Raw genomic sequence first — 25909 nt, 5'->3', positions numbered from 1 at the left:
ATTGTGTATATCGATGGCGGAAAGGCAGGACCTAATAATATAGTCTGTTCGCTAAACTCAGACGCAACTTTCTAGATATTTTAATCGGTAATTTTGCCAATTGTAGTAAGATTGCCAAAAAATAATTACTAAATAGTTAATAATCACCAAATAGTTAGTAATTTTGCAAAGTTCTGCAAAATTGGCAAAAAACAAAAGAATTATCGACTAAAATATCTAGCCAGTTGGGTCTGAGTTTAGCGAACCGACTATAACTGAAAAATTTGTATAAAATGGGTTACTTCGGTTTTCGCTTTAGAATAAGTGTATCAGCACCTATTAAACAGCTTTTAGAGCTGGGAAAGCCTTTTGGAAGCCTTCCGGAAACTTTCCCAGCTGTAATCGCTGTTTAATAGCTGCCGATACACTTATTCTAAAGTGAAAAGTGAAGTAACTCATGTTATAACATTTTTTCAGTTACGAAGTGCTGCCTTTCCGCCGTCGATATGCAAATATTTTACTTACATTTTTGAAGAAAGTCTCAAAATAAACTTTGAAGAGATATTTATCTGATTTTGGTATTTATGTAAGTGCTCTATATCATCCTCATGCCCATAAAATAGTTTCAATATTTTTAGATACTATTATTCGACTAGTACACCAAATAAACATTTTGCAGGATCCTTGGGATTTTAAAGCTCTTTCTCTATCTTGTTTTGTAAAATAATTTTTTGAGGATCACATACATATACATTTATAATAGGATGTTTCATGTTCTTGTACTCTTGTTTCTCTTCCTGTGCCATCCATACAGTGCAAATCTAAAAAAACAACATAACAGGTGATTACATGGGCAGTTATACTACTTACAGCTTACTTTGTATCTAATCTATTATCTAGTATTACTCTATTAGTATCTACCTACATAAAACTTTTGAAATCTAAATTTTGGATATCAACATCAAGCTTAATACTTAAAAAATAAATAATAATGTGGAAGTTACACGTATGTACCTACCTAAAAGTTTTTGAATTGCAATTTTATCAACTGGAAAAGACTGCAACATAATGAGTTTGAAATTATGACACAGCCACAATATTTATTGTTTCAATTTACATGTAAATAAAATAATAATAATAATCCTAATCACTTGTAAAAGTAAGGTTAAGATTTTTGACTTGAGAAAACAGAACTGTCAAATTTAAAACCAAACTCTTATAAAATTTTAAAATTCCCGCTAAAAGGAATCTGGCAACATTGCCGTCGTTTGCTGGACATTTAATCTCTCCCCTATCGCTATCGCGTTCTGGCGCGCAGTCTCTTCCTTCTCGTTCGATTTGAATCCAATGAATAGGGCTTTTCATTCACAGTCATTTGTTTCGAGCTTCTGTCATGTGTCACGTAATATTAATATATCTACGTCATACGTTATTTACTTAACAAGCCATGAAGTTGAAATTTGGCAACATCTAATGGTAGACCGATTAATTCTGACAGTTCTCATTTGTTTTTAAATAATTTTCACTATATTTACAGAGAAACTGAAATATTTTACAATATTTCGTGCTCCAAATTATAAAGAACATTAAAAGGTATGTTATTAAGATGATTTTGGTTCAATATAATATATTTTTATATAAACTTGCGTGCATGTAGAAATCCGTCCACTTAAAAATTTTGTCATTTTTAATGTTATATTTCCTAAACCTGTTGGCAGATTTAAGTGATTTTTTTAATATGTTATAGCCTAATTCTTTTACAATACCGCTGTAATAATATTGTTGCTAACTAGTTAAATTTTTATGGTGTACCAGGCATTTATAAAATACTGAAATTAAAACCCAACTATAGACTCCGGTTTTCTTAACATTCTGTTTTTTTGATTAATTCGCTAATGTTTAACAACTAGATTTGTTCTTTATCAATTCAGGGTGTTTCTAAATAAGTGAGACAAACTTTAAGTGGAAAGGTACAAAATGCAAAATTTTGACGCCTGTATTTTAAATGTAATCATTTTTTTCGAATCCTGAGAAAACTAATAAGTATTTTTGAAAAATTTAAACGCAGAATGAAAGATTACTTTATTATCGAGGGCCAAAAGTCTCTTAGAATGAATAAATAGTTTTTTTAATGACATATTTGAAACTAAAAATCACACTAAATTTTCTTAGTTTTTCACCCCTGTAACTTATTAAAATAAACATAGCAGTTTTCAAGAGGTTTGTTCCAACATGAACTTTTGGACGGTCCAGAGACCGTCACGAAACTACTTGTACCGTTTGTTGTGCGCATGTTCGTAATTGTATCGTCCAGTTATCGTCCCATGACGGTAGAGGTTTGTTCCAACATGAACTTTTGGACGGCCCAAAAACCGTCACGAAACTGCTTGTACCGTTTGTTGTGCGCATGTTCGTAATTGTATCGCCCAGTTATCGTCCCATGACGGTAATAATATATTTGTCATTTTTGTTGGTGACAGTTTGTGTGCTTTTAGTCGATCAAAGGCTCAAAAAATTTAAAGAATTAAATCCTAGTGCTCAAGTCAGTCCAACCAGCACATTATGCATTTGCCCGATTACTGAAATGATCATCACGAAACCGTCACCGAAAGATCACAATTCTTGTTGGAACAGTGGGAAGGACGATCCGATGACGATCATATTTTTGTTGGAACGGATTTTCTTTACTGCGCAGGATCGTTACCGTTTCCTGACGGTTCTCGGTCGTGTTGGAACAAACCTCATATATTTGTCATTTTTATTGGTGACAGCTTGTGTGCTTTTAGTCGATCAAAGGCTCAAAAACTTTAAAGAATTAAGTCCTAGTGCGCAAGTCAGTCCAACCAGCACATTATGCATTTGCCCGATTACTGAAATGATCATCACGAAACCGTCACCGAAAGATCACAATTCTTGTTGGAACAGTGGGAAGGACGATCCGATGACGATCATATTTTTGTTGGAACGGATTTTGTTTACTGCGCAGGAGCATTACCGTTTCGTGACGGTTCTCGGTCGTGTTGGAACCTTTCGGCCCTCGGTTCTAACGTAATATTTCATTCTGCGTTTAAATTTTTGAAAAATACTTATTAGTTTTCTTAGGATTCGAAAAAAATGAATCCCATTTATATTCTTGTTATTGGTTTTTTTTGTATAATAAACGTTACTTACAAGGAATTACTTTTAATATTATTTTGTACAAACTTCTAGTTAATAATATTTTCTTGTTTGACTCAAAAAATACTATAATTTTTACCAGAATTTGTACTTTAAAATCGTAGTTTCGAAAGCGGTAGTCCGAAAGTCAGACTACCGACGTCATCAATTGCGACGTTGCCTTTTTCTCTTCATGGCTTGTAAAGTAAAGGTGGCAATGACTATTTCCATGATGTGTCCGCGTTACGCTTTTTTGGTGAGTATGCCGAGTCTACGCTTAATATGTCAATGCTCTGGCGACCCGAGAATCAAGTGAAAGAAGAAGAACAAGGCCAAAATTAGGCATTCCAAATCACGTGATATAATATGGCTGCTGGATGGCGAAACTGTCATCCATAGGCGTATCGAATGTTTAAACCACTTCATATTTAATTTGCTATCACAATTTCACAAATTTCGCTACACAATTAACAAAAAAACAAAACCAAACAGGATATTCTTTACAAATTTGTCAATATTCAATGTAAACATTACATACGCCATGACCACCCCCCTTAACTGTGTCTATGGCCATGTCAGTTTAGCCATCCACCGACCACCACTGACAGTTCATTGGAATCCCTAATTGTAAGTAAGGTTAACTCTTGAAATTTGTTTAGATCAGTGATGTGGGAGGGTTTAGATTTTGTTAATAAGCAACGATAAGACGATTTTGTTCTTTGGATATAAACATTAAACTGCAATTGGTACATAAAATCAAATTTAACAACAAATATGGAAACAAAACAAGAACCTAGTGAGGAAATTTGTAAAATAGAACCAGATAATGAAGCGTTTGATGGTCCTTTGGATGCATTTAAAATTGAAATTAAAGAAGAACCTAAGACAGAAAGTGTATACAATGAATTTGATTATTTAGACTTAAATGAATTCCCTGTTAAAGCTGAAGTAGAACAAGATGAATATAAATTCACACCATTTGAAGAAGAGCAAAAACCAAATGAAGCAAGTAAGTAATTAAACTGATTAATACATCCTTGCCTTAGTACTATAACTATAACTTTATAACTCCAAAATTGGTGTTTTGAGATAACTAGTTCACAGGGTATATTTTATGTGGTTAGGTATTAGGATGTGGTCTCCAAACCAAACGGGTTAGGTATTTATTTATGTTTAATGAAAGTTGATAAAACTCAAATGCCCCCAACATTCAGCGCTAAAGCTTGACAAGATAAGTTATCAAATTATTGTTTATTCAAAATAATAACTAGCTAACTCTAGTCATTGATTAATAAGTACATAGATACCTCACCTTTAGGTAAAACCGAATTCAGTGTTAAACTCCGCCCACTTACACCTCTTTGCCCCTCAAGTCTAAGTACTAACTGGCTGGACGGTGGCGACATTTATTGAAATTTTTGCCAAGATTGAAAAATAAATTTGAGTCGCTTGGCTGGCGTAATAGACAACATATAAGGGTAGTATTCAGCATTTTAACAAATAATTTTAACGCGATTGTAATCTCTATTTTGGAATTCCGATTTTACTTCAGATAAAACGCTAAAAATTGATTAATAAAAATAGTGAAGAGGTTTCTTAAAAATTATTTAATTATTAATACACTACAAAAAAACAACAAAATAGAAAATACATAATAAAATTAGCAGTGATAATTCACATGTAAATTATTTTTTGCAATTTGTAAAAGAATGATATTTTCAGAACTTATGTGAAATAAACTATTTGAAGTTGATATACAGAATTTCTTTCCAGATCTTACCCATTCACCCCAGGTAAAATATTGCAAAACCTCTGAATTTTAAAGAATCCATTAGATTGGCATGAAATTTGGTATACATATATCATGATAAAATGACAGGGAATTTCCAACATATAAATAGTTGAGGGCCATCTGCCTAGGAACAATAGGTAAAAGCTGATAAACGGACAGGATTAGAAAGTTTAAAACATCACTAATTAGATCATATTTCAAAACAAAGTAAATAAGTATATTTGAATGTTAATTCTTTTCAAACTAAGATAGTAAAATTAAAGTTTTAGGAAAAAAAGATATTTATTATTTCTTGTTCTCAAGAAGTACTTTCATTATTGACAATATCGAAACATTTTATTATTAAAACTCGAGAACAATTAAAAACCACGTTCATGTTTATATGAAAGTACTTTAAAAATGAAGGTATATTACTCTTGAGAAGAATTAATATTTTTTAACAAACTTGGTATACGACTCATAATATTTGACATCTGATTCTTTCATTTTGAGTTTTAGGACGTGCAAGTTTTTATCAATAATACATTTTTCCCTAAACTGAATAAAAACGTTTCCATATGATTCCAAGGTTTTAAGACATACTGACATTGTTTTCCTGATATTATAAAATACTTGTTAATATCTACTGTATAGATAAACTAAAGCTAATAGTGTAGTTTAACATTCAGTTGAGTCCACGATTATTTACCCGTGCGTCATTAATACCTGACGAGATAAAACACATACTTTTGATCTAGCATCATTCTCTTCCACGCATGAAACTAAAGACAAACCAGCAACCACCTGTTATTAAGTAAAAACACATGTTTTTTTATGAACGCACTAGACTAACTCTATTGTGCACAATAGAGAAAAAATTTCTAGAGGATTTTGGTTCAGAAAAGATGTTAAAAGATATGACACATTACATTATTTTTGAAGTTCCTCCCACAAACATAAAACTGACAAAATGGTCCACTGAAAGCCGTGTAGACAGTGAATATTATTTCTCTCTTTTTGATTTTCAAAAACTTTAATTTTTTTAAAATATTCTAAACTTGCTTTTAAGTTTTCAGTTGACTTGCTTAAAGTTGACATTGGCTTTCTGTTTGGATTACTATCACTACAATATTTGCTGTTAAGACCATCAAAAATATTATTTATAATTTTCAAAAATTCGGCAGTAAGAGAAGCCGTTTTGGTGTGTAACTGCCTTACAGATATTGCTGTTGATATTGCTGAGGCAATTGAGTTGGAAAAAATTTGTGCTGCTAATTTTACACGCATTTTTTGAAAATTATTAGGGTTTATATGAACGCTTGTCATTTTCACCATGCATTGTGCTCTCACACTGGTTCTATCGATGTTGTATGTGTATTCAATATCTTGCCACGATATTTGTTTAGAATCGGCAAAAAACGTCAACTTTTTGTTAAGAAAATTATTTCTTAGACTTTTTAATAAGTGGGGTGTATCGAACACAGTGAAAATCCTCTGATTTCCTATTTCTATTTCAGGCTGATCCTTACATGCGCCTAACAGCTTAAATAAAGCTCTATTATTAGATGCTTGATCACACAACACTTTTGGTATATACCCAATATTTTGTAATTTTGAAACAACTTCAACTACAATGTTTTTTAAGTTGTCGCTATGTATTGGACCACCTGTAGCAAGCCGCGTAGCCTTATGTAGCAAGCTGCGCATCATGAAAACCAGACCTGTGTTGGCAAGTTTGTTTGTTCTGTTCTTCCTAAAGCACCTAAATCTTGAAACCCTTCTGTAATGTCATCTAATTTATTGTACTCCAATTGTTTTTTCAAAGAAATTTCATCAAACATTAACACACAAATTTTTTCCCACTCATCCATTGTCTCTACTTTTTTCTTCAACTTGTCAATTAAGGAAATGTTTAAACCAGTTCTTAATTTTATGACACGCAACCAAGTTTGAATTGTTTTTAGTGAAGGTAAGATTAAGTTAAGAGATCTAATTACAAATTTTTAACAACTAGGAGACTTATAATAAATGGCCAGAGCTAAATCCTTTTCATTGTGACTCCATTGTGAACGAGTTTTGTGTGAAAACTGCATATTAACAAAAGTGTGCACGTATATGCTTTTATTTTCTAACAGTACCTCTATCATGAATTTGGTTGCCGATTTTCTGTTTTTTGTTGTTCTTCTACAACGCTGACTGTTCTTCTGACGGCACTTCTTCTTTAAAGCATTTACTTGATACTCCAATTTTTTTACCTTCTCCGTCAATTCAGTTTCAAGTTTTGTGGGCAAATTAATATCAAAACTGGAAATATCACTGAGACTACTACTTGATCTCTTAGGCGATGGAGTTGACCTAACCATACAATCGCCACTTGTAGATTTTTTACGTTTCGTACCGCAATAAACGTATGTCGAGCATAATACTGGTGGGGTATCACCTAAAATAGGTAATGATTGAAATGTATGTGTAATAATTTTAATTAAAGCAAAACAAGCATCTTCGTTATTTCTGGAGTGATACTAACAACGCATTCATATTTAAAAAAAATCTCTTTTGATTTAATTGTATAAAAAATATATAAATCACTCAATATCAACTGATTTTATATAAAATATATTTTAATAGCGCATTAGGCAAACATAAAAATATTTCCAAAGTTGAGTACTCACCTAAATCAGTTGCTAACTGTGCAAATTTTAGAGGAACAGCATTTTTCCTTAATAACTTTGTTTGGCCACTTTGGTAAATATGTACCACTGCATAATGATGCTGGCAAATTACCCCCTGTTTCAGGTCACTGATATCCATCAATATAATATCAATATTTCCGCAGTTTTTTTGCCAAATTTTTGTGCGCTCTACTAGTCCGTTCTTTAACGTTAAAATATTACAAAACCTCTAAATTTTAAAGAACCGCTTGGATTGACATGAAATTTGGCATACACATAGCTAACAAGTCAAAGAAAAAAAGTGATATTGTGCCGATATGTGCTTTTGCCCTGGGGGTGGTTTTCACCCCCTCTTATGGGTGAAAAAATATTCGTCCAAAGAAAGTCAGGAAATGGATAAACTGGCTAATTTTAAGTAACTTTTGTTCTATAGAGTTTTTTCACTAAGTCAATACTTTTCGAGTTATTTGGCAGTGACTATGTTCATTTTTTCAACAAAATAATCGCACGCTTTTAGACGGTTTTTCGCAAATAACTCAAATAGTAAGTATTTTGTCGAAAAAACATTCTTAGCAAAAATATAGCCTGTAAAAATTTTTAAAAAAATGGTGTATATATCACGTCTCTACACCTAGTAGAAGCAGAGTTATAGCTAATGAAATTTTTTTTTTTTTATTGACATCCCAATTTATTACAATCTGCCGTTTTTTACAAAGTAATAAGCATTAAATAATATTTATGTCGGCTAAACTATTGACATGTGGCGAACATACCCATTAATATGCCGCTCTTAATGTTAGTCTACTAAACTATTATTGGTTCTGGGAAAACATAAATAAGTACTACACTTTTTTTTAGCTCACACTAAATCACTGGTCACTTTACGTTTTAACCTGCGCACTGCACACATCTGCATCAAGTTCCTTGCTAGGTGGTTTGGGTGTTCCCGCAATCGGTCCTTGTATTTTTTTATTCGATATGTAATTTCTTCCTTTACATAAGTTACCTCTGCATCTCGATGTACGGCGTTGTTGGTGATGTACCAAGGTATATTTAAAATCATCCTTAGTATTTTGGATTGGAACCTTTGTATTATTTTAATATTAGAATTTGCGGCTGTTCCCCACAGTTCTACCCCATAGGTCCAAATTGGCTTCAACACCGCTTTGTATAGGAGTAATTTATTTTGTGTTGATAACTGGGATTGTTTTCCTATTAGCCAGTATATGTCTCTCACTTTATGGCCCAATTGTTTTCGTTTGGAAAATATGTGTTTTTTCCAGGTCAGTTTTCTATCCAGGTGAATCCCAAGGTACTTTACATCGTCTTTCTGTGGTATTTGTTTGCGGTTAATACATACAGGTGGACAGGTTCCTCTACGGGTTGTAAATGTTACATGTATTGACTTTTGCTCATTTGGTTTAATTCTCCATTTTTGTAACCATTTTTCGACTTCAGTTATGTTATTTTGTAATAGTTCTTATGCGATGTTTGGATTCTTGTTGGAGCATAAGATCGCAGTATCATCTGCAAATGTAGCTGTTGTTGTGGCAGGTGATGTTGGAAGGTCGGCAGTATAGAGTAGGTACAGGACAGGACCCAGAACACTTCCCTGGGGGACACCCGCTGTTATGGGTTGAAGTTCTGATATTTCATTGTCGTATTTGACTCTAAAGCGTCTATTTGTAAGGTATGACTTTAGTAGTGTGTAATAATTTAGAGGCAAACAACTCCTCAGCTTATAGAGCAACCCCTGGTGCCATACCTTGTCAAACGCTTGTCCTATGTCTATGAATAGGGCGGAGCAATATCTGGATGCTTCGAGGTCTTTATGGATTCTGTTTACTAGTCGATGTACTTGTTGAATGGTAGAATGTTTCTGCCTGAATCCAAATTGGTGAGTTGGAATTATTCCCTCGTCTTCTAGGAGAGGTGTTAGTCTTGTTAATAAAAGTTTTTCGAACACTTTGGATAGCACGGGTAGTAGACTGATGGGCCGGTATGATTCTACCCTTTCAGGTGGTTTGCCTCGTTTTAAAATGGGTGTTATTTCGGCAACTTTCCATTGTGGCGGGAAATAGCTGATTTTCATGATTGAATTGAATAATTGTGTTAAATATGTATATCCTATTTCCGGCAGTTCTTGTAATATTTGTCCTGTGATTAGGTCGTACCCTGGAGCTTTTTTAGGGTTGGTATTGAATCTTATTGTGGCCTTTATTTCACTTTTTTTGAATCTTTTTTCTGGTAATTCTAGCTGGTATGATTCTTCAAGTGCTTGGTTTATTGTTTCCTCTTGGTTGGGGTCAGTTGTTTCATTGGGAATGAACACAGTTCTTAGGTGGTTTGCAAATGTCTCTGCTTTTTCCTTTGGTGTTTTTAACCATCCGCCCTGCTCTTTTTTTAATGGTGGTATATTGTATTGGGGTCTTTTTAATTTTCTAGTAGCCTTCCATAGGGAGTAGTTTGTTTGTTCAGTTGTATCTAGTTGTTTTATGTGTTCACTGAATTGAAGATTCTTTTCTGTTGCTATCATTTCTTTTAGCTCCTTAACAGCATTGTTCAACTGCGTTTTTGTTTGTGGCGCTCTAGTTGCTTGCCACTGTTTTCTGAGTTTTCTTTTCTGGGCTATTTTCTCTCTTATTGATAATGAAGTGTATTCATTCTTCATTTCATTGTTGCTGGGTGTTATTGAGTCCCGGGCAGCTTGTTGTATAACTAAATTTAGGTGTTCTACTGCATATTCGATCTCCTCATTGGTCTTTAGAGAAATATTTAGTTGAAGTCGCTCCTCGACCAGTTGTTTAAAGATGTTCCAGTTTGTTTTTCGATTATGCAATACACATGGTTTTTCCCTGTGGAGAATTTTTTTATTTAGTGTTATAACAACTGGCGAATGATCGGAAGAAAGTTCATAACATGACTCCGCATGCATATAGTTCCTGTTAATTTGTTTAGTTATGCTGAAGTCCAGAAGATCGGGTGTTTTATTTAAGTCGGTTGGCCAGTACGTTGGTTCTCGTGTTGTTACTACTTCTAGATTATCGTTGTTTATTGCTTTGTATAGCTCTCTTCCTCGGGTCGTATCTAGTCTAGAACCCCAACTCTGATGCTTGGCATTATAGTCACCGCCACAAATAAATCGGTTGCCTAGTTCGTCGAAGAACACTTTAAAGTCTTCTTTTGTTATTTTGTGCTTTGGAGGGCAATAAACCGCAGAGAAAGTAATGGGGCCTGTCCAGTCTTCTACAACTATGTTTGTGGCTTGTATGTATTCTTTTGCAAGACAAGTTGCGAGGTGATGTTTGATTGTGTTTTTAATAATGATTGCCGTGCCACCGTGGCCGGTTCCATCAGGATGCATGGTATGGTGAACTGTATAATATGGAAAAATAGGCTAATGAAAAATAGGTTCATATTCGTCAAATTCCAAATGGAATATTTTAACGTGAAATAACCAAAAATGAAGCATATTTCGGGGAAAACTCATTACAACTTATTTAAAGTGTTTAAAAATCTTCATTTTTGCTTTATAAAAAAAAATTCTAGGATCAAAATTAAACAAGTTACGCTCAAAATAAAGTTAGTCCCTTTTGGTTTTGGTAAAAAAATCGAGAAAATCACCCCCTAATTAGCATCTTAAATAAACTTAATCGTTACGACTTCACAAGTTTCTTGACCTGTGTATATATTGTTTATATGATCTGTAAGTTTCATCGGTTCAAAGTCCTTATTATTGAAAGGGCTGTAGTTAAAAGGGGTTGAACGAGTCACTGATCACGAATGTATGAAAATTTAGAAACACCAAATCTTAATCAATTTTTGTCTAACAGTAAAACAAAAAAATACATGATATTCAGAAAAGCAAATCTGACTATTTTTGTTTTTCGAGATTTTTGGTATCTCTAACAATTTTTAAGTTATTTTGAAAAAAAGCATATTTTTCAAAATTTAAATTTTTAAAAATTTTACTTTACAGATCATATAAACACAACATAAGTAAAATAATTTTTGGAGCGGTGACGATTAATTTCATTTAAGTTGCTAATTAGGGGGTGGTCTTCCCGATTTTTTTTTGCAAAAACACAAGGGACCAACTTTATTTTGAGCGTAACTTGCTGAAATTTAATGTTAGAAACTTTTTGTAAAAACAAAAATAAAGCTTTTTTTAAACACTTTAAAAAAGTTATAATGGGGTTTCCCCAAAAAGTGCTTAATTTTTTGGATATTTCTCGTCGAAATATTCTATTTGAAATTTGGTGAATATGAATCTATTTGTCATTGGCTATAACTCTAGTTCTACGAGATCCAGAGACCTAACGCGTACAACATTTTTTTTTACTTTTTTATGTGCTATATTTTTGCTAAGAACGTTTTTTTCGACAAAATACTTATAGGTCTGGATCCCGCGTATGAAAAAAAAGTTGATTAATAGCAAGCTGAAAATTTGTTAATAGCTTAAGGGTGTCTAGTCGGACAAACTTTGATATATGGGAACACTGGAACAGGGGCAGTTTTAATTGTGGAACAGCTTAAAAATTTGGAACGGTCAGACCACGAAAACGGCACATTTATTTTGTCCGACGGAACAGACTTAAACTCTCCGAACAGAGATTAAACTCTCATGCAAAAATCAGACTGCTATTTATCACCTGTCATAATTCTCTAATAGAACTAATAGAATACTAAAGCTCTATAGGACAAAAGTTACTTAAAATTAGTCAGTTTACCCATTTCCGGACTTATTTTGGACATATATCCTTTCACCCAAAAGAGGGGGTGAAAGTCACCCCCAGAGAAAAAGCACACATCGGCACAATATGACTTTTTCTCTTTGACATGTAAGCTATACGTATGCCAAATTTCATGTCAATCCAAGCGGTTCTTTAAAATTTAGACCAAAAACCGTGAAAGAATGGACTATACGTCTTTCAGGGGAAATTTAAAGAAAGATTTATTATTATTTGTTCCATCGTTTCTTTCAAAACATCCCGCGTAAACACACTTATGCGTTACAGAGGCCATTTTATCTAAAATGTGAGTCCTTTTTTTTAATTTTGCTATAACTTTTCACAACACTTGTCACAGATAATACACCTATAGGGTAAGTTCGGCCCTGACACTACTCCTACCTCCTCGCAAGTCAGAGAGGGAATGAAAAATCTCGATACGGTTTTCGAGTAGCGCCATCTAGTTGTTGATACGTCTTTCGGTTACCAAGAGGTGAGCTATCTAGAGGAATATTTATAATCAATGCTCTAGTTATCTAGTTGTAGCACATACTGTTCTGAAACCATTGAGCCTACCACGTAATTGCTACCTGTGGATTCGGTTCATATTAATGCAAAAATTCGAGAATTGTTTGCAGACCTGGCAACGTCAAAGAGGTTGTCGTTAAACAAACTAAACACAAATTAATACATTGCCTTTAGGCAATGTATTAATGGGTTATTAAAAACAATGTGGTTATGTAAACGTTGTGATGAAGAAGAGCACACAGGGAAATACTACTGAGAAGGACAGAAGATGTAAACACATTAAAAAATAACTGATCCTCTTTCAGTTGAAGCAGCGAAGTCGCACATTGAAAGTTTTCCTGCAGTGCCCTCTCATTATTGTGGATCAACTTCTAAACTCCAGTACCTCGACTCATCGTTATTTTTTTTATTTAATTTGATGGCTTGGGTAAAAAAAAACAATGAGTCGATGTACTGGCATTTAGAACTCACTGTTAAACATAACTGTTATTTACAAACTGTATAGTGACAAGTGCGATGGTAGTGTGACCAACTCCAATTCAGTCGAATGCGGAACAAGGCTGAAAAAAATACCTGAAATCTGGGATTTTTCAATGAAAATCGGGCCATTTTTTTTAGAAGACGATAATTAAAATACAGAAATGAAAAAAGTCCACCGTCCACCGATATAAAATGCATGCATTTTGGGATGTGGTATTAGAATTAAACTCTAGAAATTGTCGACTTTTTTTCGTCCCACCAATTCAATTTGATGTGAATTAGAAGAATAACGTATTCAAAATTTCAAAATATAGAATTTTACCAAAACGTTGAAAATTCAGATGGCCCGCAAGCCTTGTCCGGGACACCGGGACACGACTTCGTAATTCGGACCATGTCCCGGATTTTTCGGGCTAGTTGGTCACACTAGCGATGAGAAATCAGCATCTAAAGTTCCATTAAACATGGAAAGAAAAATTTTTAGCAAAAATTATAATTATGGATTTAACCATCCCAAAAGGGATCATTGCGGTGTTTGCATCCACTATCTGAATGCACTTGCCAGCGAAAAAAGGAGTTAACAAACAATAATAGTTAACCCCCATAATAATCCATGGTAGAGGGCTAATTTTCACCAAAGTAATGCTTAAAATATTACTCTTGTTAAAAAGTTCACTTAGATGCAACTTGGCACGACATCTGACATTTCCAAATGTTAACCTTATGGTAGTGCTAAAAGTTGATAATTTTACTTTTTTATGCTTTTTTTCCATATTGGAAAACAAATTTGCATTGTATTTCTAAACAAATCCCAGAAACCTGTGAAGCTATCTATAAAGTACTACAACAATTTATTCAGGTATGTGTTATTTATTATAGAACATTTTTTTCTATACAGAACAGTTTTTTATTTTCTTTTAAAATAATGAAATATAAGACAGCGAGAGACGGTTTCCCAATAGGCAGCCTATCAGTTCTAAGACCACGAAAACGATGGAACGACAACTTATTAGAGGCACATTGAAAAAACAGACAGTCATGTCTATACAAAAAGAAGAAGAAGAATAATTTATGAAAATTTTGATAATAAATAAAAAAATGGTATCAATAATCCATTGCTTTTGTGCTAATTTTTCTTCATACAATGAGTTAACAATTTTCATATAAAATTGGTTATAACTTTGTAAAATACCATGTATAACATAACAATCTTTTATACATTTGTAATGGCTAAGTTAAGATGATTTTGAATATAAAATAAAATATAGGGTGTTCCAATAAAAAAAAATAAGTTTGGTCTGCCACTATGTTATCGAACACTCTCTGTAACATTCCAATTAATTTTATAAATGTGAGAATCTCAAAGTTGGCTACAATTTTTGTTATTAACTTTTATTGCTATCTATTACTATAACGGATCTACGTAGCTTTACCCCACTAATCAATCACCCTGTACATTTAATTGGATATGTAAATAAATTCTAATTCGGTAAGATTCTCCTAAATTGATGCAACCCAACTCCAATGATAAATCGCTGTACCGATTAGACACGACGATAAATTAAAACAACTTGATCCTTGTGATAAGTTGATGCAATCAGTTACTAACTTCAACCCAACTCCAACTTTGATAAGTCATGCGATACACCGTTTACACACAATGATAAGTTGCAACAACTCGATTGATATTGATAAGTTGTTTGATTTATCGCTGTGTTTAAACGCCGCTTTAGGCGATGAAATCGTCAAAGTCCTTTCCTCGCTCCGATTCCACTGTCAACAATACAGACCACGGATAATCCAACAGTGCAGAAATCTACCAACGTAGATGGAAATACAGATGAAGCAGACTTAGTTCGTATTACTAAAGCCAGAGATCGCGACAACAGCCGCTACGTGAATGACAACACGGTAGGAACAAGTCTGCAACCCAACACCCATGTATCTCTGGGAATAGCCACGGAAATCATGCGGGTAGAAGAAGAAGTAGTGACAGAAACATAACCAAAATCAAAAATATGAATGGAATAAGGTGCTATCCAAGAAAAAAAAGCATCCTTCACGTAAGGATACTAGGCCCGCTCCTAAACTGGGCAGAAGTAATGACTGCACTCTAAAAGCCGCAATTTCATGTCCATTGGAGTGGATATTTATATCCGGTCTCGATCCAAAGACTGAAGCCAAGGATGTCAGGGAGTATTTAGAACAATTAAAAATTACCAATGGAATTCAATGTTATAAACTACGAACCAAAAAAGACAACCACTGTAGTTCTTTTAAGGTGGGCGTCCCTTCAAATCACAAAGTCACCTTCATGGATGATGAACTTTGGCCAAATGGTGCTCTAATAAACCATTTTATAAACCTGCAGCGCCCCCACTCTACCAAAATAGCTTTGAATGGGGTTTATGGAGACTCACCATTGGAAAGTGTAAGTCCTGCGCAAGACAAAAATAATATAAATTATAATAAGACATTTTATTCAAAATTTAGTTTTAAGGTTTTATTTATTAATGTTTTGTCCATAAAAAATAAGATTAATGAGCTGGAGGCTTTCATGACTGGGAGAGAACCGGATGCACTCTGTCTGGCTGAACACTGGCTATCAGATCTGGAATACAGGTCCTTAAGAGTCTCCAATTTTCTGCCAGCTTCAGCCTTCTGCCGAACAAACTGTAAGGGAGGCGGAGCAGCCATTTTAATAAATAAAAACATTCTCTTTAAAGAGTGGCATAATGTAAAAGATCTGTCCATACAGGGACAGATTGAATTATGTTGTGCATATATTGAAAAATATAAGTTATATTTATTGACTGTTTATAGGCCTCCGTCAGGCTCTTTTAACGTTTTTATTGAAGTACTGGAGGGAGCTTTACAATCACTTAACCCTACTAAGAAAATCTTGATTCTTGGGGATTTTAATATTCATTTTAATACAGATTCTCCTCACTGTACAGAATTATGTAACCTAATGCATAGTTTCGGTTTTCATCAAAATAATTTCGAAGCCACCAGACAGAAAAACTGTCTCGATAATGTTTTTTCCAATTTGGATCCACAGGACCTTCAGCTACAAGTTGTTGATCCTGGTATATGTGACCATAGAGGTATATACCTGGAACTCACCTTAATGGGAGGAGAACAATTTTCTGATCCTCAAAAAGTGTTTTTTAGACCCATCACTGAGAGAGGAAGATACTTGTTCTTCTCTATGATAGAGGACATTTCATGGGACTTTATTAATGACACTAATATGAATGCGAATAATAAGTTTTCCTATTTTGTTCACATCATTTCCAATGCATTCTTGACCTGTTTCCCGGAAAAGTCTTACTCTAAAAGAAAGGGTCAGGCGGGTGTGGTGAGTTGGTTTAATGATAGCTTGAGAACAATGCGTAATAATATTCAATTTTTTATAGAACTTAATAAACAGCTTGATGCACCAAATTACCTACAGGAATACATAAAAAATATTAAAAATGAATATAGGACAGCAATAAAAGCAGCAAAGAAAGCTACCAATGACTCTAATTTCAAACTCTCATAACCCGATTAAAACAATGTGGAATATCATTAATGAGTATAGAGGCATCACAAAAACTGAAACTAATTCTAATATAACACCTGATCAATTTAATCATAATTTTCTAAACATTGCCTCCGAGCTGCATAGCCATACTCCTGCACCCCACAATGACCCACTCAACTATGCACCACCTTATGCTGAACAGATGTTTGAATTCCAACCAGTCTCTTTTAATGAGGTAAGAGATATTGTGAACTCTCTCTGTGAAAAATAAAAAATCTAATAATATGTCCTCTGACCAAGCTCATAAACTTATGTATAGCTGAGGGGGTTTTTTCTGAAGTTTTAAAAACTGCGGTGGTCATTCCGGTTTTTAAAAAGGGAGAGACAGATCAAATGTCTAATTACAGACCTATCTCTCTGTTACCTATATTCTCGAAGATATTTGAAAAATGTCTTGCTGGAAAAATAGCAAGTTTCTTTGAGTCTAACGGGCTCTTCGTTGAATCTCAATTTGGCTTCAGAAAGGGTTTGAAGACTGTTCAGGGTATTTTGAATCTTGTAACATACATCCAAGATGCTTTTGAACAAGGTAACTATGTGTCTTCCAACTTTTGCGACCTAAGTAAAGCCTTCGATTGTGTGTCCCACGAAATTCTTACTGCTAAATTGAGTAAATATAACTCTCAATCTCCAGTATATCATTGATAAAAAATTATTTGACGGACCGCTGCCAGAGGGTGAGATTTGCAGGTGTTGAATCGGAGAGAGGATGCTTGCGCATAGGAGTTCCTCAGGGCTCTGTGTTGGGTCCCTTATTATTCTTGATATACATCAATGATTTACCACTTTCATGCCAAACTGCGCATTTCACTCTCTTTGCAGATGACACAACAATCTCATCCTGCAGTAAGGATTTGGTAACAGCAGTGGGGAGTTCGTGGGGTTCAGTGTCGGAGGCAGAACAATGGTTCCATTCTAATAGGCTGTTTCTCAATACAACCAAAACACAGTCCTTACTTTTTTCAACTAGAAATATTCCTGATGAACTGGACAATGCATCCTGTGCTAAATTTCTTGGTGTTCTGCTGGACCCTGGTCTGATATGGGATGCTCATACCACCTCTTTAGTGGCAAAGCTATCATCAAATACATTTTTGCTTCGTGGACTTTCATCCTGTGTTTCCGCTTCCATACTAAAGCAGGCATATTTTTCTTTGTGTCACTCACATATCTCCTATGCTATTCTCGCATGGGGCCATAGTGCAGGAGCGAAGGATGTATTCAGACTGCAGAGAAGGGCCATTCGCACTGTCGCAGGCTTGCCATATAGAGCCGATTGCAGACAAGTTTTTATAGATTGGAAAATATTAACATTACCTTGCCAGTATATATATGATAATCTTATATATGTAAAATGCAATATGCATAAATTCCAGACTCATGAACAGATTCATAATATTAACACACGCTTTAGAGGGAACCTTGCCCCAAAGTTTCGTAGGCTGGAGAGGTGCAGAGATGGCCCATCATGTCTGGCTATACATTTCTTTAATAAATTACCCCTAATAATTCGAGAACTGCCCTTAGATACATACAAAATAAAAATCAAAGAACTTCTTTTGGTGGGTGCTTACTATTCTCAGGAGGAATATCTCGGGGCTACCCTGTTGTGATAGTCCTACAGCTCTCTTACATGTTCTGTGTGCTCGTGTGTTTTTATGCTAATATTCTAACTTTGTGTTAAGTATTTAGACTAGGTGATAAAATTTTATAGATTTTACTTATTAAGTGTTAGCTTGCCAATGTATTTCAATGATGCATTTTAACAGACTTTGACTTATGTAAATACTTTGTATATTGACATCAATAAACTGAATTGAATTGAGTTGAATTGAACTATAAGAGTTATTTGTCGACCAAGTAAGCGGTATGCACAGCGCAACATAAGAGAGACGAGATTGTTTAATGGGGGCTCTGTGATGCTTTGGGGTGGAATTTCCCTGAAAGTAATACGGATTTGGTGTCTAAGTGGAGGCTCTTTAAATAACGAGAGGTACTTTACACATATTCTTTTTGTTTGAACACTCTTTTCCTTTCGCACTATATATAGGAAATAATTTCATCTTACGGTATGATAAGGCATGATGTTCCTCATGTATCGCAGTCGTCAGTTAAAACACATATTAAAGAGTAAAGCCGTCTACTTAGTTTCTTTGCTACTAAAGATATCAGAGAAATTAAAAAGGTAAAAGGTTCACAAAATATGAGATTACAACATAGTATCGATCATGGACATATAAATAAAGACGTATCTTAATTTATTTGTCCATGGTTTCGATGCATAACCACCTTTTTACCTTTTCCTCCCTACAGGGTGTCTCAAACTTTTATTTCGGTTAAAACACATGTTAAACTATAAACCCGTCTATTTTCTTTGTTTTTATAGATATCAGGGAGATTCAAAAAACAAAATGTTTACAAAACAAGACTAAAGTACGATTCCGATATGTACTCATTATTATACCTCGTCCTCCCTACAGGATGTTTCAAACATAACATAAGAAAAACATCTCTTTTCCTCCACCCGGTATAAGTACAAAAAAAGTTTCGAGTAAATCTTTGCACAACTGTGTAAATACTAAAGAAATATCTAGTAAAAAAAATTAGCGGAATCCGTTAATCCGTTCACGAAAGAATTAACTATGAAAATAAGCATACATTTTCTATATCTCTAACTTATGCCTCGCAGTATATTTGAAAAATAATGCATTTAAATTTAGTACTAGCTTGTTAAGGGGGAGAAAGGTACTTTGAAATTTTTTTAAATTTTCGTTGATGAAAAGTACGTTATGAAAATACGTAACTTTAAAAACCCTCTGAAAATTTCAGATTGATTGATTGAAAATTACAGAAAATACGGCATAATAATAATATCCTTTGCGCCAGCGTGCTTGAGCGTAGTGAGAAACGTCTTCCCGTTCTCTTTTGTAAATTACTCCATGATTCACAAACATATTCCGCTGTGTATCACTTTACGATTTTACAGACAAAAAAGAGATTGAAAATAAAGTTATTAAAACTTTAAAGTTGTTATTCCGAAAACTGCTTTTTTAAAAGGCAGTGGACATTGTAAGAAAACTACTTGACCGATTTACCTAAAATTTTGCATAGACATTTCTTATTTTTTCATATTTTTTGTTTAATGCTTATTTTTTGTTTAACAATATTAAATATGTTGATTTTTACCCTTTTTTACGAAAAATGTTGTTATTTTGAATTCTGAGTGATACCAAATCTCAAAAATGGTTAGAACTAAAAAACTCGACAGCGTTAGTTCAAGAAACTCATAAGCTAATAAAATGTTTTTGAATTTTTTGTTTCACATGTTCCAACGACGAGTTCTGACACCCCCGCAAAATCTATTTATTTGAGGTGTCCGTAAAAATTTGTTACTGTTGGCTTATTTTTCAATACTTTGAATTGGAATTTTTTTTTAATATTCTTTGAATTATACTGAATATGACTATTTAATTTAACAATAAATTAATTCTACCAGTTTAAAAAAAATCACAAATTGTGCTTAAAATGTTGATTTCAAACCAAACATTCTGAATTTAATGGCGGTCCGCTATTTGGTGACCCCTGTATTAGACTATCAATAACCTCGCTAGCAGTCGTAATACATTTGTCCTCCTTGCTGTAGCTAGACTGCATAAAATTAGAAATCAGAATAGAAACTGTATCTTTCTTTTTAACACCTCTTCCGTAAGATGCTGGAGACAAACAATTTTTTTGTAGTAAACGGGCCACCATTTTTTAGAGTTTTTCTTTTCATTCATTCCGTATACGGAAATTTTTTTGTGCTTGAACTGACAATCAACGAAACATAATCCTTTACTAGAAAAAGCCGGCCATTTTTATTAAGTTTTTTTCTTCACCATAGCAAAACCTCTGTTACATGACATGTAGGAATGTTATGGGGAAATACTGGTTCACACTTTAAAATCGTCTGAGCTCTGTTAGGGCTAAGCATATTCTAGCTGAGCGTTCCAGCCCTCTGGATTACGGAATTGTATGAACTATTTTAGAGCAGCGTGATCTGTTCGAAAAACGAACTTTCTGCCATACAAGTAGTTTTTCTCTGGTTTCGACACGACTTTGCTGAAATAAGCGATGACTTTTTCCTGTCCATCCTGGATTTGCGAGAGAACAGCTTCTATGGCACTATTGCTACCATGGGTATCCAAAACAAATTTTCCTGCCTGTCCCGGGTAGCTTAATATCGGTGTACTGATCAGAGCCATTTGTAGTTGTTCGAAAGCTTTTTGGCACTCTTCACTCCATGTAGGTATATTCTTTGCCCTCCTTCGTCAACTTTGTTAGGGGCTTGGAGATATTGGTAAATCCTTTGACAAATCGTCGGTAATATGTACATAGGACAAGGAAACTTCTACTTTCACGTTTATCTTTTGGTACTGGCAAATCGTTAATTGCTTCAATCTCTTCAGGATCAGCTGTTACACCATTACTCGATACAATATGTCCCAAGTACTTAACTTCTCGTCGAAACATGTGACATTTCTTCGGACTTAACTTTAAGTTCGCTGCCCTCAATCGTTGAAAGACTTCTGTTAGATTATTGGCATGTTCATCAAAGGACCTTCCAAACACAGTTACATCATACAAGTAAACTAGACATGTTTTTCATGTTACACCTCTTAAAACTGACTCGGTTAATCTTTCAAATGTGGCAGGAGCATTACATAAACCAAAAGGCATAGCCGTAAACTGCCAAAGCCCCGATCCTATCGAAAATGCGGTTTTCTCTCGATCAGCTGGTTCCGTGTCTACTTGCCAATATCCACTTTTTAAATCGAGTGAGGAGATCCAACGAGAACCGGAGAGAGTATCCAATGTATCATCTATTCTGGGCAAAGGATAACTATATTTTTTTGTTACAGCATTGAGCTAGCGGTAGTCAATACAAAAACGCGTTGAACCATCTTTCTTCTTTACCAGAACTACTGGTGATGTCCATGGGCTGCTTGATGGTTCAATTACCCCTTGTTTGTCCATATCCTTGATAACCTCTTCGGCCTCATCTTTTTTCGAAAATGGAAGTCGTCTAGGCCGTTGTCTGATTGGCTGGTCTCCGGTCTTTATTTTATGCATTATGCTTGTTTTGCCTTACCCTTCTTATCAATAGCAAAAAAAATCTTGACATTCTATCAGCATAGACCTCACTTTGTCCGTTCGTTCATGCTCAAGATCTTGGCATCTTTCAATGACTGTCTCAACAAGCTCCTTAGGATACTTCGACTTCGATGATTTCTCATTGGTATTCATAGAGCAAATTGAAGCCACGGGAACACACTGTCCGATCAAAGTTCTTCTATTTAACTTGATAGCAGTTTCCATTAAATTCATAACTCTTACCGGGGCATCTCGAACTCTCAATAAAGCTTTTGGCATTAGGAACTCGACATTGTCCACATCTTCGACCATCCTCAAACTTCCCTCTCGGCAGTGTCCATCAAGCATGGTCATCAGAATTTTCTCACTATTACCGGGTATGGTTACGTCGCATGTAGTTAGTTAGCGGATGACATGTTCTTTGTCGTCGTGAAAGGCCAACTCTTCACCATTGATCCTGAGAACTCCATTTTGAACATCCAATATTGCCCCAACTTTTCTTAGTATGTCGATCCTCAATATGAACTCGTCGGAGATCTCGGTAATTAGTACTTGGTGTTTAACTGTGGTCTGGCCAATGGATACTGACATATTAGCTACGCCATATGTATTAACTAGCTCACCAGTCGATGTTCTAAGCCTTACTGTTGCACGTGAAAATTTAAGATGGCCTTGTACTATTTCCTGACGTGCGATAGTTCTTGTTGCACCCGTATCCACAAAAAACGATCTACATCTATTATTGATACGACCTTCGATGTATAAGTTGTAAATTCCACCGGAGGATCTAAGGTTGACAGTTACTGTGGAGGCTCTAGTTCTCGAGGTCGGCAGTTGCCCCTTGGTGTCGACCCGCTCTAGTTGTCCGACTGTTGTACGATCTTCTTACAATTACGACGAATATGGCCTCCTACGTGAATTTGAACGATACTGTCAAAATACGTTCCGTATTAAAATATAAAAATTTAGTGTAACAAAGTGAAAAATAAACTAATACAAACAAACTATAGTGAATTTAGACAGACGACAGTGCTCCCGATAAAAATAGTTCGTCAAAATTCAGCAGAAACTAGTGAGTAAGCATTGCAAAAAGCATAATAACCTCTCAAACAATTAATAAACAACAGACAAAAACATTCCGATAAGAGGTGAAGTTCCGTCGAAAATAAAAGCGACGTTGCCGGCTATTGAAAAATTTCTGCAATAAAGCCGAAACATTAATACGAAAATCTATATCTGAGTAAAACTTTAAAGTGCTGAGAAGGGTTGACGCTCCGCCAAGTCGATTGGGCTGACCCCCTTACCGCGGTACAATGGAGCAGATATTAGAAAAATTAGAGAGAATGGACGAAAGAAATGTAAGAATCGAAAGCAAAATAGATAAAATGCAAGTAGACCTGGATAAATTAAATAAAGAAAACGAGCAGTTGAAAGCAGATAACTAAGCAATGAGAACTAAAATCACGGAACAAGAAGTTAGAATCGAATTACTGGAAAGACAAGCCAGAAGAAAAAACATAATAATACAGGGGGTCGAAGAAAACCAAACAGAAAGCGAACAAGAGATGATAAATAAGATAAAGGGGATAATGAAAAAAATCGACGTACAACCAAACCTAGATGAAGAACTGGTAGAGATGAGAAGAATAGGTAGACAAGGTGATCCCCAAAATGTACCCAGACCCATCTTATTAGAAATGAAAAAGGAATCTACGAGAATGGAAATTCTGAAGGCTGCTAAAAACCTAAGAGGAACTAAAATATATATCAATGAGGACTTCCCGAAAAAAATACTACAAGAAAGGAAGCATCTTCTCCAGCACATGAAAATGGTACGCCAGGAAGGACACACAGCCGCACTAAAATACAACAAATTATGGATAAATGGTGAACTGTTCTCACTGGAGCAACTAGAAGGCATGGATGTAAATTACTGGAGGAAACCTGAAGAGAAGAAGAGTAACGCTAGGACAATAAACGACAGATCCCCCCTATCTGATGATATAGATCCACGCGGAAAATTGATAAAAATGACGTCAAAAAACTAACAAAACATATAACAAAAGACGGCGACAGTATAACGGAGTTGGCAATGAATACGGACATGAAAATATTTTGTAAGAAAAGACGCAAAAACAAAACAAAAACAAATAAAATAAAAGACAAAAACAGGAAAATAAGAATAGGAACGTGGAACATTAAAACACTTCTAAGACCAGGCAAAATGGAAGAGTTGGCAAAAGAAATGACAAAATACAGGATGGAAATACTAGCGCTACAAGAAATAAGGTGGGCAGGAGAAGGGATGATCAATAGAAGAAACCACACAATGTACTACGCAGGAGAAAGCAAACAGGGTCGCAATGGAACCGCCTTTCTAGTTAGTAATAGCGTAAGAGACAAGATTATTAACTTTAAAGCGGTTGATGGAAGAATATCATATATAAGAATGAAAAATAAACAAGCAAATTTAACATTTGTTAATATATATGCACCTACAGAGAATGCTCCCGAAGAAGAAAAGAATGAATTCTATGAGAAACTTGAAGAATTGTACGAAGAAATACCAAAGAACGACATACTAATCCTATTAGGAGACTTTAACGCAAAGATAGGGAAAGAAGACACGAACAGAGAAATCGCAGGAAAAGAAACGATCCATCAAAATACGAACAACAATGGCAGGAGAATATGTAATCTAGCAGCAGCAACCAATACTTTTATTATTAGCACCCAATTCAAGCACAAAAAAGAGCACAAAGTAACGTGGCTAATACCTGGAACGACAGACGGAAACCAAATAGACCACATCCTAATTTCAAAAAAATGGAGAACAATTGTACAGAATGTGAGGTCCTACAGGGGAGCCAATGCTGATTCGGATCACATTTTGGTGATAGGCGACATGAAATTGAAGATACTTAAAGACAAAAACGACAGAAAGAAAAGAAAGAGGTGGAATAGGTCAAAACTAAACACAGATAATGCAAACAGAAAATTCTGCACTAAGTTGGAAGAAAAACTACTAGTCCTAAAACCATCGGACATAGATGAAACATGGGAAGACATAAAAGATAGTATTTTAACAGCAGCAGAGGAGACGATAGGACTAATGAACGACAATAAAAGAAAAGATTGGTACGATGAAGAATGCGAGCAAGCTAGTAAAGGCAAGGACCAAGCAAGACACAGGTGGTTGGCCACAGGGAAACAAGAAGATCTCCTACACTATAAAGAGAAAAAGAAAGAGTCAGACAAATGTTGCAGAACTAAAAAGAAGAAATGGATTGAAGACTTACTGCTGGAACTCGAAGCTAATAGTAACGATAATGCAAGACTATATAAACACATAAAAGCACAGAATAAGAAGAAGATTCCGGCAAATATTGGAAAAAAGGAATGGGAAACACACTATAGAGAATTGTTCAAAAAGAAAGGCGATGCTGAAAATGCAGAAAATGAAGAACAAACAGTAAATAGGAATGAAGAACAATCAGTGCCTCCCTCATACAACGAAGCATTGGCGACCATAAACAGATTAAAGACAAAGAAAGCAGCAGGACCAGACGACATTATAAATGAGTTCTTCAAGAAAGGGGGAGAGGAACTAGCCCACAGAATCCACAAGCTGATAGAACGAATATGGGAAGAAGAACGCATGCCGAACGACTGGAATTGCGGTCTGATAACACCAATCCCTAAAAAAGGTGACAAGACGAAATGCACTAACTACAGGGGAATCACGCTATTAAATACAATGTAGGTACAAAATATTAACTAATTTGATCAGACAAAGAATAGAAAAAGAAACGAGAACAAAAATAGGTGAATACCAACATGGATTCAGAGAAGGTAAGTCAACAATAGATGC

At 34.9% G+C, this 25909-nt stretch overlaps 1 protein-coding gene across 1 annotated transcript in view; it reads left to right on the top strand.

The window, feature by feature from the left end:
- Positions 1-3477: 3477 nt before the first annotated feature.
- Positions 3478-25909, top strand: part of LOC126889646 (zinc finger protein 664-like) — a 58556-nt gene continuing 36124 nt past the window's right edge. Inside the window, exon 1 of the mRNA XM_050658149.1 lies at positions 3478-4144. Within this exon, the coding sequence (XP_050514106.1) occupies positions 3910-4144 (235 nt within the window). The 5' untranslated portion in view covers positions 3478-3909. The remainder of the gene's footprint in view (positions 4145-25909) is intronic.

This window comes from Diabrotica virgifera, chromosome 8 (genome assembly GCF_917563875.1).
Source record: "Diabrotica virgifera virgifera chromosome 8, PGI_DIABVI_V3a".
NCBI lineage: Eukaryota > Metazoa > Arthropoda > Insecta > Coleoptera > Chrysomelidae > Diabrotica > Diabrotica virgifera.
Note: the sequence above shows the minus strand (reverse complement) of the source record. Positions and strands in the feature narration are given on the sequence as shown.